We start from the raw sequence: 18,533 nt of genomic DNA on the forward strand, positions 1-18,533 counted from the left end.
GTGTGTGTGTGTGTGTGTGTGTGTGTTAGGGTCAGACCCACGGGTGTGTGTGTGTGTGTGTGTGTGTGTTAGGGTCAGACCCACGGGTGTGTGTGTGTGTGTGTTAGGGTCAGACCCACGGGTGTGTGTGTGTGTGTGTTAGGGTCAGACCCACGGGTGTGTGTGTGCGTGTGTTAGGGTCAGACCCACGGGTGTGTGTGTGTGTGTGTTAGGGTCAGACCCACGGGTGTGTGTGTGTGTGTGTTAGGGTCAGACCCACGGGTGTGTGTGTGCGTGTGTTAGGGTCAGACCCACGGGTGTGTGTGTGTGTGTGTTAGGGTCAGACCCACGGGTGTGTGTGTGTGTGTGTGTGTGTTAGGGTCAGACCCACGGGTGTGTGTGTGCGTGTGTTAGGGTCAGACCCACGGGTGTGTGTGTGTGTGTGTGTTAGGGTCAGACCCACGGGTGTGTGTGTGTGTGTGTGTTAGGGTCAGACCCACGGGTGTGTGTGTGCGTGTGTTAGGGTCAGACCCACGGGTGTGTGTGTGTGTGTGTGTTAGGGTCAGACCCATGGGTGTGTGTGTGTGTGTTAGGGTCAGACCCACGGGTGTGTGTGTGTGTGTTAGGGTCAGACACTTGTGTGTGTGTGTGTGTGTGTGTGTGTGTGTGTGTGTGTGTGTGTGTGTGTGTGTGTGTTAGGGTCAGACACGTGTGTGTGTGTTAGGGTCAGATCCGCGGGTGTGTGTATTAGGGTCAGACATGTGTGTGGGTGTGTGTGTGTGTGTGTGGGTGTGTGTGTTAGGGTCAGACCCGTGTGTGTGTTAGGGTCAGACACGTGAGTGTGTGTGTGTGTGTGTGTGTGTGTTAGGGTCAGACATGTGTGTGTGTGTGTGTGTGTGTGTGTGTGTGTGTGTGTGTGTGTTAGGGTCAGATCCGCGGGTGTGTGTGTTAGGGTCAGATCCGCGGGTGTGTGTGTTAGGGTCAGACATGTGTGTGTGTGTGTGTGTGTGTTAGGGTCAGACATGTGTGTGTGTGTGTGTGTGTGTGTGTGTGTTAGGGTCAGACATGTGTGTGTGTGTGTGTGTGTGTGTGTGTGTGTGTGTGTGTTAGGGTCAGACATGTGTGTGTGTGTGTGTGTGTTAGGGTCAGACATGTGTGTGTGTGTGTGTGTGTGTGTTGTTCCAGGTCTCAGTCATGAGCTGCAGTGAGTCACAGGATTACTGCGTCTGCTTCTCCTGCGTTCTCTCACACACACACACACACACACTCACACACGCGCGCGCCTCTAAAGACTTCTTCAGATGGGCAGCGGCTGCTTCTTCACTCTCTCTCCAGAATGAGGAATAAACAGACTTTACTTCTTCTCATCTCACTGTGTGTGTGTCCGGGTGAGTAACTGAGTGTTTGTGTGAGAGACTGTAGTTTAATCAGATCCAGATCTCTGAGTGTCTCAATAATCCTTTAAGTATCATGGACTGAGCAGAGCTTGTCCTTTAATATACACCTTTTGTTATAGTTATAGTAGTTATCTAAAATGCATGTAATTCTCACTTACTACTGTAAGTTTCAGTAGAATTGGTCCAAATGATGATTCTGTGTCAGTGATTTCACTGAATGCTGTTGCCAATCTAACAAAGACACACAACACTGTATTTCTTACCGCAGTCTCAGGTTTAGGGTGTGAACATCCTTATGTTTAACATTTGAAGTGTATTTCTGTGTTATTTGATGCTAAGTTTGAAGTATCTGTGTTTTCAGGCAAATCTGATTTCGCACCGTATTTCTATGATAATGGATCTGGCAGCAACAACGGAAACATGGCGCTGTTCAGTCTCGCTGAAGACACAGCTGTGGGTTAGTGTTCGAACACCTCACTTCTGAGTCAGATAGAGGAGAATAACTGAGAGCAGAAGAACATCTAATGCTGTATATGCACTGACTGAACGCAGGACCACAGAACAGAGATATCATGAGACAAATCTCTGATCACGCTGAATTCATATTTGTGTGCAGAAATTCATTTCTCTAAATCAGTGGTTCCCAACCCTGTCCTGAAGGCCCCCCAACACTGCACGTTTTCTTTGTCTCCCTACTCAAACACACCTGATTCAACTCATCAGCTCATTATCACATGGGTTAATGAGCTGATGAGTTGAATCAGGTGTGTTTGATTAGGGAGACAAAGAAAACGTGCAGTGTTGGGGGGCCTTCAGGACAGGGTTGGGAACCACTGCTCTAAATCATTTTCATGAAATCAGATATTTATCTCATTGTAATGGTGGGTTTAGGGTTTTGGTCGCACAGTATGAACACTTCTGGACTGGTTCTCCACAGGGACTCATGTGTACACGCTGAACGGCTCCGACCCGGAAGGGGAACCCGTGACCTACGGCATGACCTTTGATAAGGGATCCAAAGAGTGTTTCAGCGTTGAGCCCAAATCAGGGAATGTGACGCTCGTGGAAAGTCTGGACAGAGAGGTGAGTGTGTGTGTCATTACAACGGCACAATATAAGGACAGAAATCAGGAAGAATACCAGCTGAAGTCTGAGATTTGTGTTAATAATTAAACTTGTTTTGATTGTTAAGGTTCAGGATGAGATCGTTGCATGTGTGACCATAACAGATGGAAGAAACAAGGTGAAAAAACTCCATTACAATAAGATTTAATTACAGGCTAACTTCTTACAGTGGAAGCGTGTCATTGTTTGTGTGTTCAGCTGTCAGTGGCGTCTCAGTGTCAGTCGCTGTCAGTCATTGGTCAGTTTGACTGTAAAGAGTGAAACACTGTCAGTGTGTTTGACTTCATGAGTACAGAGTCTAGGGGTGTGCAAAGCAGCCGGTATTTGTATCTGTATTTGTATTTGTTGAGGGGGGAAAAGTATTTGTATTTGTATTTGTATTTGTATTCGTATTCGAGTAAAATTCAAAATAGGTGTAAAAATCCATTTTTTTTGCGTTACACTTCTAATTTACGTTATAGTGTAAGTATTCTTTAATTATATCCATTATAATAATTATGGATATGCAATATTGGTTGATGTTTTTCCATAAATCCAGCAATTGAACATGTAACAAGGAACGTCATTGAAAAGAAAATAACATAACAGCCATTACCAACAACTCTGTCAACAGCCTATTGTCTAAATTACCGAGCTAACAGAGCTACTAGTGTTGTCACTGTACCAAAATTTCAGTATTCGGTACCAATACCAGTGAAAATCCACGGTTCTCGGTACCAATTTCGGTACCAAAGCTTAATTTAGATTAAATTTACATATATTAAAGTGTATATCACGGTTACAAAGATGGAAACTGTAGTATTAAAAACACTTTACAATAAGATTCAATTTGTTAGATAACATTAGATAAAATGACCTAACAATAAACAATAGTTATATAGCCTACTGTCGCAATTATTCTCCTTGGGGTTAATTTAAAAATACATTTTTAAAATCAAAAGTTAACATTATTTATGTTAACATTATTTAATGCACAATGACTGAAGTGAACAAACATGACCAATCAAGTGTTTGTATTAAATAACATTCACAAACATTAATTAATGTTGTAAAAATATATTGTTCACTCAATGTGTTGATGTTAGATGTGCATTAAGTAATGTTAATGAATGGTATCTTGTAGTGTTACCAAATACAGGAGATAAAACGTGTTTTATTTGACTTGGCTGTACTTTTATTTAATCCAAAAACTGCATTCATATTTAATTTTTAAAGGGCTTTTTAAACCTGCTAAGAGTTATCCAGCCAAGAATAAGCCTAGAACAGCTTTTCTGAAGGACTGATATTAATGACATGATGACGGCTTTTTATTTCATTTCTCATCTCCATAAATATATCTAAAGCTAATGCAAGGGCTAGAAATCAATTAATTATTTGCTGATACTTCCTCGTCATCATGGAGAGCGCAGTTCGCACCGCGTCTGTCGTTGCTATGCAACCAACATAGGCGCGCCTGGAAAAACGAGCGCGCTTGCCGCGCGCCTACATTTGAAATCTGCACGCGCAAAAAAAGCGCTATGTGAACGACCGCTTATGGCAACGTGACATTAGCCTAATCCAAAATATTTCCGTGTCATTTCCTCCTTTCTTATCAAGTGGATTTACAGCCGGAGGAAACGCAGCTTTTTGATATAAAGTTTTTCTTGTTCCCGAATACAAATATTTTTTTAAGTATTTGTTCGAAATAAGTATTCGTAAAAAACACATTATTTGTGCCTTTCCGAATACCGTATTCGGGTTCGGCTCCACCCCTAGTACAGACCGATCGCATCTGACCTGAAGAGGTCAAGTCATCTTCATTTATATAGCGCAATAACAATGTAGATTGTTCTAAAGCAGCTTTACATTGATAATAGGAAATTAAAGTAAAGTGTTTTGGCTTTACAGCAGCTCTAGGATAAAGTTATTGTCCAGCTAAAGTTAGTTTGATTGATTCACTTCCGTCGCAACGATCATTAGTTATTAACTTAGGGGCTGCTAACACGACACCGTTCTAACAGAAAACTCTTAAGTTCTTTCTGCGCAAACTTCAAAAACGCAAACCAGTGAGAACGCTGATGGTGCACATGCGTATTACGAGTTCAGTCTATAGGTATGCGCGTTTGAATATATGTGCGCAGGCGTGTAGTCCTTCCCTACGAACCAACCCTCAACAAACCACTTGTCTGGCCTTAATATTTATAAAACAGATTTTTTATCGCTTCCACGTAGCCACGTGAACCGGAATTATCCCGACAATGCTTTATCTGTAGAGAGGGAAAGGGAGGGGAGGGAGGCCTTCACAGGGGAGAGACTAGTGACACTTCAGGACTGCGCTGTCGTCGCGTCCAGGCGCTGGTCCTTCATCAGATCTGGTGTGTGTGTCAAGTCAAGTCAAGTCATCTTCATTTATATAGCGCTTTTAACAATGTAGATTGTTTCAAAGCAGCTTTACAGAGATAAACGTATAATTTAAGGTAACAGAGACTGTTTTGGCTTTATAGCGGTTCTTTAATAAAGTTATTTTCCAGCTAAAGTTAGTTTTGATTGATTCGCTTCCGTCGAAACAATCATTTGTTATTAAATTAGGGGCCGCTAAGATGACACCATTCTCTCTACATAGACTTTAAACACGAACCTGTGAGAAACGCTGATGGCGTTCACATGCGCATTAAGAATTGGTTCTATAGTTATGTGCGTTTGAATATGTGTGCGCAGGTTTGTAATTCCCTACAGACCAATCCTAAACAAAGTACTGGTCTTTCCTTATAAATTTTGATGGAGAATTATATTTTATTTTGTCACTTCGGGGTAGGTACGCGAAACGAATTTTCCCCACAACGCTTTATCTGTAGAGTGGTAAAGGGATCCTCCATAGGGCTAGTTGGCACTTCAGCACTGCGTTGTCATCGGGTCCAGGCGCAGGTCCTTCATCAGATCTGGATACAGCCAGGATCCGGCAGGCTGCGGGAAAACCTTGGGATAAACAAAGACACTAAAATTAGCGTAGATGCCATTCTTCTTATGATGTAACGAATACATCAGGACAAGTGTTTCCGGTTCCGGCTGACCTAATCTATGCAGCCTAACATTGAATTATAGAAGTCTATAATGTGTTATGTGAATGCTAGGTCAAAGAGATGTGTCTTTAATCTAGCTTTGAACTGACAGAGTGTGTCTGCTTCCCGGACAATGATAGGAAGACTGTTCCAGAGTTTTGGTGCTAAATAGGAAAAGGATCTACCGCCAGCAGTCGATTTTGATATTCTAGGTATTATCAACCGTTAAGAGCTCGCTCAAGCACTGCAGAGCTAAACCATTTAGTGCTTTGTAAGTAATCAGCAATATTTTAAAATGTATACGATGTTTAATAGGGAGCCAATGCAGTGTTGACAGAACTGGGCTAATATGGTTATACTTCCTGGTTCTGGTAAGAACTCGAGCTGCTGCGTTTTGGACCAGCTGTAGTTTGTTTATTAAAGGAGAAGTTCACTTTCAAAAAAACTTTTGCTGATAATTTACTCACCCCCATGTCATCCAAGATGTCCATGTCTTTCTTTCTTCAGTCGCAAAGAAATTAAGGTTTTTGATGAAAACATTCCAGGATTTCCCCCCATGTAATGGATTCTATTGGGACCCAAACGGTAGAAGGTCCAAATGACAGTTTAAGTGCAGCTTCAAAGGGCTTTAAACGATACCAGACGATGAATAAGGGTCTTATCTAGCGAAACGATCGGTCATTTCCAAAATAAATAAAAAAGTTTAAGTTTTATAAGCACAAACGCTCGCCTTGCTCTGTTCTGTGATGCGCGTTGAAGACGTCACGTAATACGCAATTACGTTGAAAAGGTCACGCTTGACGTGTTTACAAATGTGCGGAAGGAGGACCATATACACATTTTCAAATGTATTTGTGTCAGTTTATCGTTTAAAATGCCCATTTCGTGTGCGTATCCTGGGTGTTTTAATATTAAAAAGCCAAAAAGAACATTTTCTTCAGGACAGAAATTTTTCAAGCGTGACCTTTTCAACGTAATTGCGTATTACGTGACGTCACGAACGCGCATCACAGAACAGAGCAAGGCGAACATTTGTGCTTATAAAACTTAAACTTTTTTATTTATTTTGGAAATGACCGATCGTTTCGCTAGATAAGACCCTTATTCATCGTCTGGTATCGTTTAAAGCCCTTTGAAGCTGCACTTAAACTGTCATTTGGACCTTCTACCGTTTGGGTCCCAATAGAATCCATTACATGGGGGGAAATCCTGGAATGTTTTCATCAAAAACCTTAATTTCTTTGCGACTGAAGAAAGAAAGACATGGACATCTTGGATGACATGGGGGTGAGTAAATTATCAGCAAAAGTTTTTTTGAAAGTGAACTTCTCCTTTAAGCGTGCAGGGCAACCACCCATAATAGCATTACAGTAATCTAGCCTTGATGTCATGAACGCATAAACTAATTGTTCCGCATTTGTCAATGAGAGCATATGGCGTAATTTAGATATATTTTTAAGATGGAAGTATGCGGTTTTACAGATACTAGACACGTGACTTTCAAATGAAAGATTGGTATCAAAGAGCACACCCAGGTTCCTAACCGACGACGAGGACTTGACAGAGCAGCCATCAAGTGTTAGACAGTATTCTAGGTTATTACGTGAGGACGTTTTTTTGTCCAATAATTAGAATCTCTGTTTTTTCAGAATTAAGTAGTAGGAAATTACTAGTCATCCAATTTTTTATATCACCTATACATTCCGTTCATTTTGTGAATTGGTAAGTTTCGTCAGGGCGTGAAGAAATATAGAGCTGAGTGTATCATCGACATAACAGTGAAAACTAATTCCATGCTTCCTAATGATATCTCCTAAGGGTAGCATGTACAGAGTGAACAGCAACGGTCCTAGTACTGAGCCTTGTGGTACGCCATACTGAATTTGTGATCGATGAGACATCTCTTCATTTACTGCTACAAACTGATAATGGTCAGATAAGTATGATTTAAACCATGCTAATGCAATTCCACTAATGCCAACATCATTTTCGAGTCTATTTAAAAGAATGTTGTGGTCAATGGTGTCAAATGCAGCACTAAGATCGAGTAACACTAATAGAGAGATACAACCATGATCGGATGATAAGAGCAAATCATTTGTGACTCTAATGAGAGCTGTCTCAGTACTATGGTACGGTCTAAATCCTGACTGGAAATCCTCACAGATATAATTTCTTTCTAGAAAGGAACACAGTTGTGAGGATACCGCCTTTTCTAGTATCTTTGACAGAAAAGGCAGATTGGAGATCGGCCTGTAATTGACTAATTCTGTACGATCAAGTTGCGTTTTTTAACAAGCGGTTAAAAAGGTGCATGTTGGGTAGAAACTGGAGACGTCACAGTGACGAAAGCCATCAAAAGATCAGCAATGACGACAGCGGTTTCACAAATCCATACTTTTATGAAAGTAAAAACTTTTTAATGTTTATTAACATAAAACTGATAAAAATGACATTCTGATGCTGTATTAAGCATTAGAGAAAGTACTGAATGAAAAGTGATCAGGAGTCAAACACACCCTGTGACTGATGCTTTCACAACACTGATGTGTGTGAGCAGCACGGCTTCTGCTTCTGCTTCTGCTTCTGCTTCTGCTTATGTTTATGCTTATGTTTATGTTTATCTGCTTCAACTGGAATGTGTTTGGCTGTAGGAATGCTTGGGAAAGAATCGTTCATTTAGGATTTTGTTTAATGCTGTTAGTTGTGCCAAAATTAAAAACTTCACTTCTAAGAAGTGGTATAGCCTTTGATGGATTTCAATTATAATTGTTTATTAATTATTATTTAGTCCCATAGTCCTCTGCATATTATTGTATTTAATGTGCTTTAATGTACATTTTTGACTATGCAAATGCAATTTTACTTTATACCTCGTTTCTCCAGGTGGTAGAAAATGTTCGAGTGTTTATCACAGATGTTAATGACGAAAAGCCTGAGTTTTTAAATCGACCCTTTATAGTGGACGTCCCTGAGGTAAGAGTGAAAATCAGCTTGGAAATTAATATATATATGTGTTATAAAACACAGTGTGCATGATTGTGATCTGTGTTGAAGGACATTCCCTCGGGCAGCAGCTTCTACAGAGTCCAGGCCGTCGACAGAGACATCGGCTCCGGGGGAAGTGTTTCCTACTTCCTGCAGGTGAAGATAAACTACTTCCTGTGGCGTCAGTGTCACTCTCCCGTTGTCAGGGGAACGAGTTTAAAATAATGACCACTGAGGATGAGGTTCGACTCTGAGTCGAGGACAGTCATGTGGTACGCTGTCGAACAGACCGGGACACTAAAGTGCTTTCAGAAAATGTGCTGCTACTGGATTAAATTTCAATTACATTTATGCAGGTTGAGGCTTAGCCTGGCTTACACCCACACACACACACACACACACACACGAACGTCTGGCCTCTAGTGCTGCTTTCCCAGAGGAAAAACTAGAAACTACACACTACAGATACACTACTCATACACTACACATACTCTAATCATACACTACAGATACACTACTCATACACTACTCATACACTACACATACACTACTCATATACTACAGATACACTACACATATGCTGATCATACACTACTCATACACTACAGATACACTACTCATACACTACACATACACTACTCATACACTACTCATGCACTACTCATACACTACACATACACTACTCATACACTACTCATGCACTACACATACACTACTCATACACTACACATACACTACTCATGCACTACACATACACTACTCATACACTACAGATAAACTACTCATGCACTACAGATACACTACTCATGCATTACACATACAATACTCATACACTATAGATACAATACTCATAACCTACTCATGTACTACACATACACTACTCATACACTACAGATACACTACACATACACTACACTTACACTACACATAGACTACACATACACTACTCATACACTACTAATACACTAACAGCGGCAGTCAGAACCTCTGCATGATTAAAAATCTAGATGTTTGGATCTAAACAATGCAGAAAGTGCATTAGTGTTGCTCTGAGAAACCAGATTCTTCATCATGCGTACTTCATGATTGTGTCAGATATCATCTGTGTCACGATTATCGTCACTGTCACCTGAGTTCTTGCTTGTTGCCATGGTTTCTAATTAGTTTGGCACCTGTTCCCTGTTCTGCTGGTTATTGACGCCTTCTGTTTTCTCAGTTATGTGTCCTGCATTAATAGCTGTAGTGGTTATAGCTCTGTGTGTTCATTAAAGCCTCTTGTAAAGAGTTTATTCTGCGTCACACATCTCATTCTTGTTGGATTGTCTACACGCACACCGTGACAAGCAGCTTGTAGTGGCGGTTCAGTGTGTGCCATTTGAGTTTTAGTCATCTTTCGGAACAGATTGGTCTGAAACGGTTGAGTTTAAACACAAACTGACTGTAATCTTGAGAGACATGTTATATATTTCAGGAAAGAAATCTTCATCAGTTGTCGTTTCGTTTGCAGTCCAGCAGTAAGTTCACCATCGACGGTCACAGTGGCGTTCTGCGCATCAGACCTGGTGAATCGCTGGATTACGAACTCACCAGGACTCATTTTGTCACTGTTGTTGCAAAGGTGAGCAGCAAAATCCTAGTTTGGGGTGTTGGCTTTGATCGTTCATAAATGCCTTTATGTTGTAAAAATGAAGTTCAAAGATGAGAAGAATTTCCTCGGAACGTCGTTTCCCATGTGGCCATTTAATTGAGTACGTATCAGATCATCTGTATGTTTCTGTATGTCTGTTTCAGGATGGAGGAGGTAAATATCATGGGAAATACCAGGTTATGACCTCGACAGCCATCGTAACCATCAATGTCCTTGATACCCAGGATTCTCCTCCAGTGTTTGTTGGGACTCCGTATTTTGGATTTGTCTATGAAGTCTCTGTACCAGTAAGTATGACACTATTTCCTATATACATATATATTTCTACAATTCCTGAGCTTTTATGACAATGTTCTGTCTTTTTGTCTGTGTTGTGTCCAGGGTTCAGAGATATTCACTGTTTTTGCCAAAGATGGGGACCAGAACAGCCCCAATCCCATCCATTATTCCATTCTCAGTGGTCAGCTGTGTTTATTGCCTCAGTGCTGAACATCTGCATTCATGTTATCTAGTTCAATTTATCTACCAAGTTCTGTCTTAATAATGTTAGATTGTGCTAAAGAGCTTCATAGTTTCACTAATACTTTGAAAGTTCATCTAAATCTATCGTACGACGTCTGTCTCTTCTTCTGTTGGCCAAAGGCAGCGACGGCTTCTTCATCATCAACAGCACCAGTGGGAGTATCAGCCTGACATCATTTCCAGTACAGCTGAGGAATGAGTTATATGAGTTAAAAGTCAAGGTTGGCTGTAGTTATAAAATGAATATCAGTAAAGATTGAGTATATATTTATAAGTAGTGTCATGCATGACATAAGACTTTCTTCATGTTAAATCAAGGCTTCAGAGGTTGGACCTGACAGTCGGTTTGTTGACTTCGCCGAGACCACAGTCACGATTCGTGTGGTGGACCTGAACAACCACCCGCCCACCTTCTACGGCGAGAGCGGGCCACAGAACCGGTTTGAGCTGACCATGTACGAACACCCGCCGGAGGGAGAGATTCTCCGAGGCCTGAAGATCACGGTCAACGACTCGGACCAGGTGCAACATCAACGTTAGACGTTAAACAGTCAACGTTAAACATTAGTTTCATTGCGTTCACCAGGGGTCGGCAGCCATTCACTGCGGCGAGAGACAAACATGCCATTAATTTAGAGAACGTCCCTGCATACCAATCTACATTTTGATGATATATGTGCAGAGCAATGAATTAGGGCTGCAACTCACGATTTCTTTGATAATAAATTAGTTGGCCGATTGTTTCTTCAATTAATCGGATTAATAAAAATGTAAAATTTAAAATTAATTTTGTTTTATCAAATTGACAAAACACACTATTCCACATCCTGCCCAATGCTGTCCTTCAAACAAACATGCCAACTGAACGCTATGAAAACATATATAGTGAATATATCTTTATCTATATATATATATATGCTATATGCAAAAGCAATAAAGCAAAAGGACAGTTTAAATCCCTAAATTGAAAAAGAAGATAATAATTAAGATAATAAAGAAAAAGAAAAACACAAACTCATTGTTAACAGATAAGAGGAATGTTCTGCAGGAACACACACATTCACTCTGGACACATTAACCTGTTTCTGTGTTTTCTTTATCCTGTATATGTATGAAACGGCTTTTATTCAATTACACACTATCATCACTTTACAGTTACCACTCTCATAACATACTTGAATTACACATTGACTTTCAAACCTAAATTTAACGTCCAACAACAGATATTTCAGCAAAATTAATATTTTATGCACTGAATATTAACTGTCTTCCTCTGTAATGACGTTACATTACTTCTTTTAATGATGTTTCGTCTGTTTGACGCGCCGGTGCTCATTCAGTAAAGTCTGAAGTTTAACGCAGATTATCAGGACGAGCCTTCATGCAAAATGGAAATACTTGCATGAATTTGTGACACTTACAAATATGGATATATAACCGTAAAATGAAAGTTTTGCTCTGAGGAAACATATTTCACATTAAACAGCACACGCATCTGTCTGAGTGCGTGACAGGGAAGCCATGTTAAACATCACGCTAATGCTAATGTTTAGTTCAGCTCGGATCACGCACCTTTCCCACAGCAGCTCACTGTTTCCTACACTGTTCTTACATGCATTAGTTCCATAGAAATGTGTTATATTCAGTGCTGAAATTTGACACGACTGGCGGAAGTTTTCCGTGAATGGTGGGCAGACGCGACTAATCGATAATGACATTCGTTGTCAATGATATTCATGACGGATTATTATGAATACTCTGAGTGTGAGAGTTAAACTGCAGGTGGACAGAAGATCAAGGCTGCACTTCCAGTGTGAGTCAGTCTGAGTGGATGAGGCTCAACGAATGTTCTGCTTTCAGAAAACTGTTAATGTTGTACGCATTATACACACAAATCACAATGATGGTGATGCTCAAACTGCAACATTCACACACACATCACATTGGAAATCAAAGTCTAATTTAGACTTGTAAAGTTTAAAAAAAAATCTTAGAATTCTGCACTGATTGATCATATCATGCGGGGATAACATATCAGGTTTAATCTGTGCACACACACACACACACACTCTCTCACATACACACTCTCACACTCACACACTCACTCACATACACGTGCGCACACACACACTTTTATATTTTAACACTAACCTAACCCTTCTCAATTTTTTTCAGAACTTTCTTCTAATAAACAGTTTTCTGTGGACGTTTTAAGTGTTTTTCCCAGTATTAATGTACTGTATTCTGTGACCTCTGCCGTTTCATTCAGGGAGCGAACGCTAAGTTCCGGCTGTTTCTGGCGGGACCGTCTCGAGTTCTGCGTGTGGTTCCTCAGACGGTTCTCAACGAAGCCCAAGTCACCGTCATCGTGGAAAACTCAACCGCCATCGATTACGAGAAATACCAGTTCTTAACGTTCAAGGTCTGATCCTGATCCTAGTTTGCTCCTGATGATCCTTCAGTGTGTGTTCAGAGTCTGAGCGTTCGATGCTGTTTTCCAGCTGTTAGCGGTCGAGATCGACACTCCGGAGCGTTTCAGTGCCACCGCAGATATTGTGATCAATCTTTTGGACACAAACGACAACGTTCCAAAGTTCTCCTCAGAGTTTTACATCGCCAGGATCCCGGAAAACTCCCCAGGAGGATCCAACGTCGTCTCAGTGACCGTGAGCAGCGTGTGAAATGATGTTTAGCCTTTACCAAGACATGAACACTAAGTGCTAAATGTAGGCAGCGTTTTCAGCCTGTGATCGAGCAAACGCTCCAGTTCATAATCAGGGCAATGTTTTCAGCTCCAAGTCTTATATTGAGTGTTTTCATGCATTCTGTGTCCACGTTTGATGTGTGTGTGGTGTTTTACAGGCAGCCGACCCCGACTCAGGGCTTTGGGGAGAAGTGAAATACTCCATCTACGGCTCTGGTGCAGATCTGTGAGTTATCGCTCAATACTGAACACTGTGGCTTCAGATACGTGATTATATGCTGAGCCAATAACAGAGACGTTCTGCCTTTACATAACATTTGGTTCCGTCATCTGTTTGGATTAAGCTTTTGTTCATAATAGATGTCACTCTTCAAACTTTTGCTTGAGATTTTTGCACTAAAGATACCTAAAATGATGGATTCAATGGCAAATCTGACACAGAATGGGACCAAACTCCACCGTGTGTGATTCAGTGTTTCCGTTAGTTTAGTGAGGTCAGAGAGTGACACAGATGCGCTCGCTCTCCCAGTGTTTATGAGGCCGGTAGAGGACTAAAGGACGAGCACAGAACAGCTTACAGACAGACTCCAGTGAGGGAGCCGGCTAATCTTGTTATGGGATTGGAGGAGCAAAAATAGCATCTCCACACCCCGCTAGTGAGTCAGGCCCAATTAGCACACGGTTTGACAGCTGGAGGCAGAACACATACAGATAATGCAAAACCTGCAAATTTATGCCTTGATTCTTCACCAATACAGAAGGCAAATTATAATGGTGTGAAAAATAGCAGGTTTCTGTCTGACTGTTAATTTTCACACTGACAACTAAAAAGCAGCTGCTTAAAATCCAGACTAAATGACAAGTTCTTATAACGGCTTTAACATCAGACACAAACCTGCATGTTTATTTTGGATCTTCTGTATTTTAATCCATCATCACCACACTGAAATGTTTCTTGTTCAGTGCAGGATAGTATTCGTCTCGTTTTTTGGACACTTCTCATGAGTTAGACATCATTTGAGATGTTAACTACCTCATAGCTGGTCCCAAGCAAATGTGACAACTCTTAAACCAATAGAAACCCTTTATAAGCAAACTTTAAAAATATTAGACCAAAAACCAGCCATCACCACTGCAATATTATTACTAAATATAACTTATTCAATTTTGACAGTTTCTTACATTATCTAGATGCCTGTCTCATTTTCAGAATTGTACATGGGCTTGCACCTTCACCACTGGGTGAATTTATACAACAGAAGAGCAGTAGTGGCAGGGCAGCTAGGGCAGCTACCAGGGGAGACTGTGTTGTACCGTATAGACATAGTAAGTTTGGCCAAACAGTGTTCTCAGTACGGGCCTCAAATTATTGGAACTGCCTCCCTACTGAACTCAGAGAGAGCACCAGCTATTTATCATTTAAATTTACACTTAAGAAATGGATTAAAAACACTCAAAACTGCATTAATAGTTGGGTTACCTTATCTTAGATACTGCCCTTCTTTGTATTGTACTTATTATTATTTATTTATTTTCTTAATTTGTTTTTTGTTTTGCATGTATTCTTTTTGTACTATGATGCTGTGTTGACCTGCCAAGGGACTACAGATGAAAATTAGCTCTCTAGCTAACTCTGGCGCATTTACATTTTAAGTGTAAACAAAAAATGTTAATTGATGTGCATTATCCCTTTTAAATAAAAATAAAAAATAGTTTTAAATAAAGTCTTGTGATTATTTGTCTGTTTCAGGTTTCTCATTCACCCCACGTCTGGCATCATTTACACGCAGCCCTGGGCCTCTTTAGATGCTGAAGTCAAGTCAAAATATAATTTCTATGTAAAAGCTGAAGACACTGAGGGGAAATACAGCCTTGCAGAGGTTTTTGTCACTGTGCTCGACCAAAATGACCATCGGCCAGAGTTCAACCAGAACTTCCTGGAAAAGACCATGATCATCGGGGCGCCGGTGCAAATACAGGTTTGTGGGCTTGTAGTTTTCGTTCTTTAACTGAATTGGCCCCCATAGTGGATTAGCCCGAATCTCTCATCATGAACTCCCATGATCCCACAACCAGCTTGGGTTGATGAAGGAGATCGTGACCAATGGTGTAAATGTGAATGCGATGATTGAGACTTGACTCCGGTTTGTGTTCAGGCTGTGGATGAGGACGCAGAGGAACCCAATAACATCATTGAATATTCCATCATGAAAGCCGATCCAGGCGACATCTTCGACATTAACTCGTCCACAGGAGAGATTAAGCTCAAGCCGTACATCAGGTCTATGGAGATCGTGCAGAACATCACCAGACAGAAGGACTGCAGGTGGTCAGTTCTGGTCCAGGCCCGGGATCGAGGCTCTCCGTCCTTTAGCACCACAGCGGTCGTGAACATTGACATCACTGAGCCGGTGAGACCAGGGTCAGGGGTCAATGTGTGTGCGCTGGGGGAATTCAACGGCTTTGGATGATTATTTATATCTGTGTTTATGATACAGCACTTTGGGGTATGATGCGAATGCCTTGACACAGGAATCTGGAGTGTGTGTGTATATACAGTTGTTTTATTGTACCATGGTACAACTACGGTACTTCTTCATGTTGTGTACATTATTTACAACCCTTTCTTGTAATATTTCTTTCTCTTTTGACAGAACGGGCTCAGAGGGCCCATGGCCGCGTTTCTAATGCAGAGCCGAGAGAATCCACTGAAAGCTCTTGGTCTGGCGGTCGGCTTCATCTCTGTTATGGTTTTGCTGACAGTTTTGATCTCCACTCTTCTGTTCTTTCGCAACACAAAGTCCAATAGGATCAGGCCAGCACGGCGCATCATTCGCAGGAGGGCCAAAGAGCCTCAGCACTGGAGCTTCAGGCCAGCGTTTGGACACGACCGTGACCGCGATGAGGATGATGAAGACACGAGTGACAAGCTCAAGGGAAACAACAGCAGCTCCAGAACCAAGCGACCCATTCCCAGTGCTCCGGTCCTCCCTCCCCCTCTAGCAGCGACCGGGCCGACCGGGCGGATCCAGCGGGACGTGCCCTCGGTGTCCGGGCCGACCAGGTCTCAGCGGATCCAGCGGGACGTGCCCTCGGTGTCCGGGCCGACCGGGTCTCAGCGGATCCAGCGGGACGTTCCCTCGGTGTCCGGGCCGACCGGGTCTCAGCGGATCCAGCGGGACCAGCGGGACGTTCCCTCGGTGTCCGGGCCTCAGCGGGACCAGCGGGATGTGCCCTCGGTGTCCGGGCCGACCGGGTCTCAGCGGGACCAGCGGGACGTTCCCTCGGTGTCCGGGTCCATCAGTCGCAGCTCCGGGTCCATCAGTCGCACAGACGGCACTGGCATCAGCTCCGCTCTCGTGTCGGAGCTGAAAATGAGAATAGAACAGAAAATTATCGAGGCAAATCGAGGTTATTATTACTGACACACTGACGCATTCCACATGTTTTACGTGTGTATTTGATGGACCAAACGTTTGATGTCACAAGCAGCTCTTTGTGAAGAATGTTTATTTTTGTGTGAAAGTTTTTAAAGTGGCCGTCTGGTTCAGCTAAAGTGTTTCTGTTTTTCTGTACAGTCTTTATAAATATATGATCTGGCTTGTATTCTTAAAAAAAAAAAAAAATCATAAAAATGCTAAGTAACTTGCCAACACTGGTCTATGCACATATGTGTCTGTAAGCAGAAAACAGTTTCAGTAATGTACACCTCCAGTTCTTCATCACAATCACAGTCCTGCTGCTCTTAAACCCGTTTCTGCTTTAGTTCTGGTGATCTCTCTGTAATCTCTTAATTAGCTCCATACTGCCATCTTTAGGTTTCATTCCATTCAGTCTAAGCAATCTAATCATTAATCCCTCTAACGACCCTCTCTGTCCATCGTGACTCTATAGATGTACGTAGATGTATGTCCGACTGTCTGACTGTATTTCTTCTTTGAACAACTTTTGCCTTGAGGATCTTCGGTGAAAGTCTATGACTGTACGGACATCTGAAACCAGACTCTCTCATCTAGTTTTTGCTGTCAAACCTTTTTATTATTATTATTTTTATTGTTTTGTAACAAATTTTTCACTGATATTTTGAAAGTGATTTAAGAGCAGATGAAAATCCATGTGCTATTTGTACGGCATATCAAAATGTAAAGTGTGTTTATTATGTAAACTCTGTGCTTTAAATCCATTTAGAAATAAAACGTTTTTAAGGTATTGTTTAAAAATGAAAAAAATTAAAAGAGTCTAATGTCTTCTTCCTACTATTACATTGATTTAGATTTACATAATCTCATTTATTAAACATTTGTATTCAAGGCAACTTGAAAAATAAGGTAAAACATGAAAAAAACATTTTTGCAGTGCAATCATAAACAATGGCACAAACCCCGTCACAAACACCACACACTGCCCGTCACAAACACACACACTGCCCGTCACAAACACCACACACTGCCCGTCACAAACACACACACTGCCCGTCACAAACACACACACTGCCCGTCACAAACACACACACTGCCCGTCACAAACACCACACACTGCCCGTCACAAACACACACACTGCCCGTCACAAACACCACACACTGCCCGTCACAAACACACACACTGCCCGTCACAAACACACACACTGCCCGTCACAAACACCACTTAGTTTGAGGACAGGAGGTTTCTGGCTCCAAGCATGTCTTCAACTCCAAGTCAAGTCAAGTCAAGTCATCCTCATTTATATAGCGCTTTTAACAATGTAGATTTAGTTTAGTTAGCTAAAGTTAGTTTTGATTGATTCTGCTTCCGTCGCAACGATCATTTGTTATTAAATTAGGGGCCACTAAGACGACACCATTCTCTCTACATAGACTTGAAACGCTGATGGCGTTCACATGCGCATTAAGAATTGGTTCTATAATTATGTGCGTTTGAATATATGTGTGCAGGTTTGGAATTCCCTACAGACCAATCCTAAACAAAGTACTGGTCTTTCCTTATAAACTTGATACAGACTTTTATTTTATTTTGTCACTTCGGGGTAGGAACGCGAAACAAATTTTCCGGCAACGCTTTATCTGTAGAGTGGTAAAGGGATCCTCCATAGGGAGAGACTAGTTGGCACTTCAGCACTACATTGTCATCGGGTC

The 18,533-nt window shown here is 41.6% G+C and overlaps 1 protein-coding gene across 2 annotated transcripts; it reads left to right on the plus strand.

Moving 5' to 3' along the window:
• Positions 1–1,169: 1,169 nt before the first annotated feature.
• LOC311095858 (cadherin-related family member 1a) lies at positions 1,170–17,636 on the plus strand. Of its 2 annotated transcripts, none has more exons than XM_084134697.1 (17): positions 1,170–1,367; positions 1,738–1,833; positions 2,314–2,459; positions 2,569–2,619; positions 8,426–8,515; positions 8,597–8,683; positions 9,999–10,145; positions 10,319–10,462; positions 10,557–10,635; positions 10,818–10,918; positions 11,016–11,219; positions 12,967–13,119; positions 13,199–13,363; positions 13,560–13,627; positions 15,152–15,380; positions 15,558–15,812; positions 16,056–17,636. In XM_084134697.1, the coding sequence occupies exons 1-17, from the start codon at positions 1,316–1,318 to the stop codon at positions 16,824–16,826; spliced, it is 2,838 nt and encodes a 945-aa protein (XP_083990823.1). In that variant the 5' UTR covers positions 1,170–1,315; the 3' UTR covers positions 16,827–17,636. The 2 variants fall into 2 exon arrangements, with proteins under 2 accessions (XP_083990823.1, XP_083990824.1); XM_084134698.1 differs by having other exon boundaries at positions 10,035–10,145.
• The last annotated feature ends 897 nt before the right edge of the window (positions 17,637–18,533 follow it).

Source organism: Abramis brama (assembly GCF_963993115.1).
Source record: "Abramis brama genome assembly, chromosome: 14".
NCBI classification, from domain to species: Eukaryota; Metazoa; Chordata; class Actinopteri; order Cypriniformes; family Leuciscidae; genus Abramis; species Abramis brama.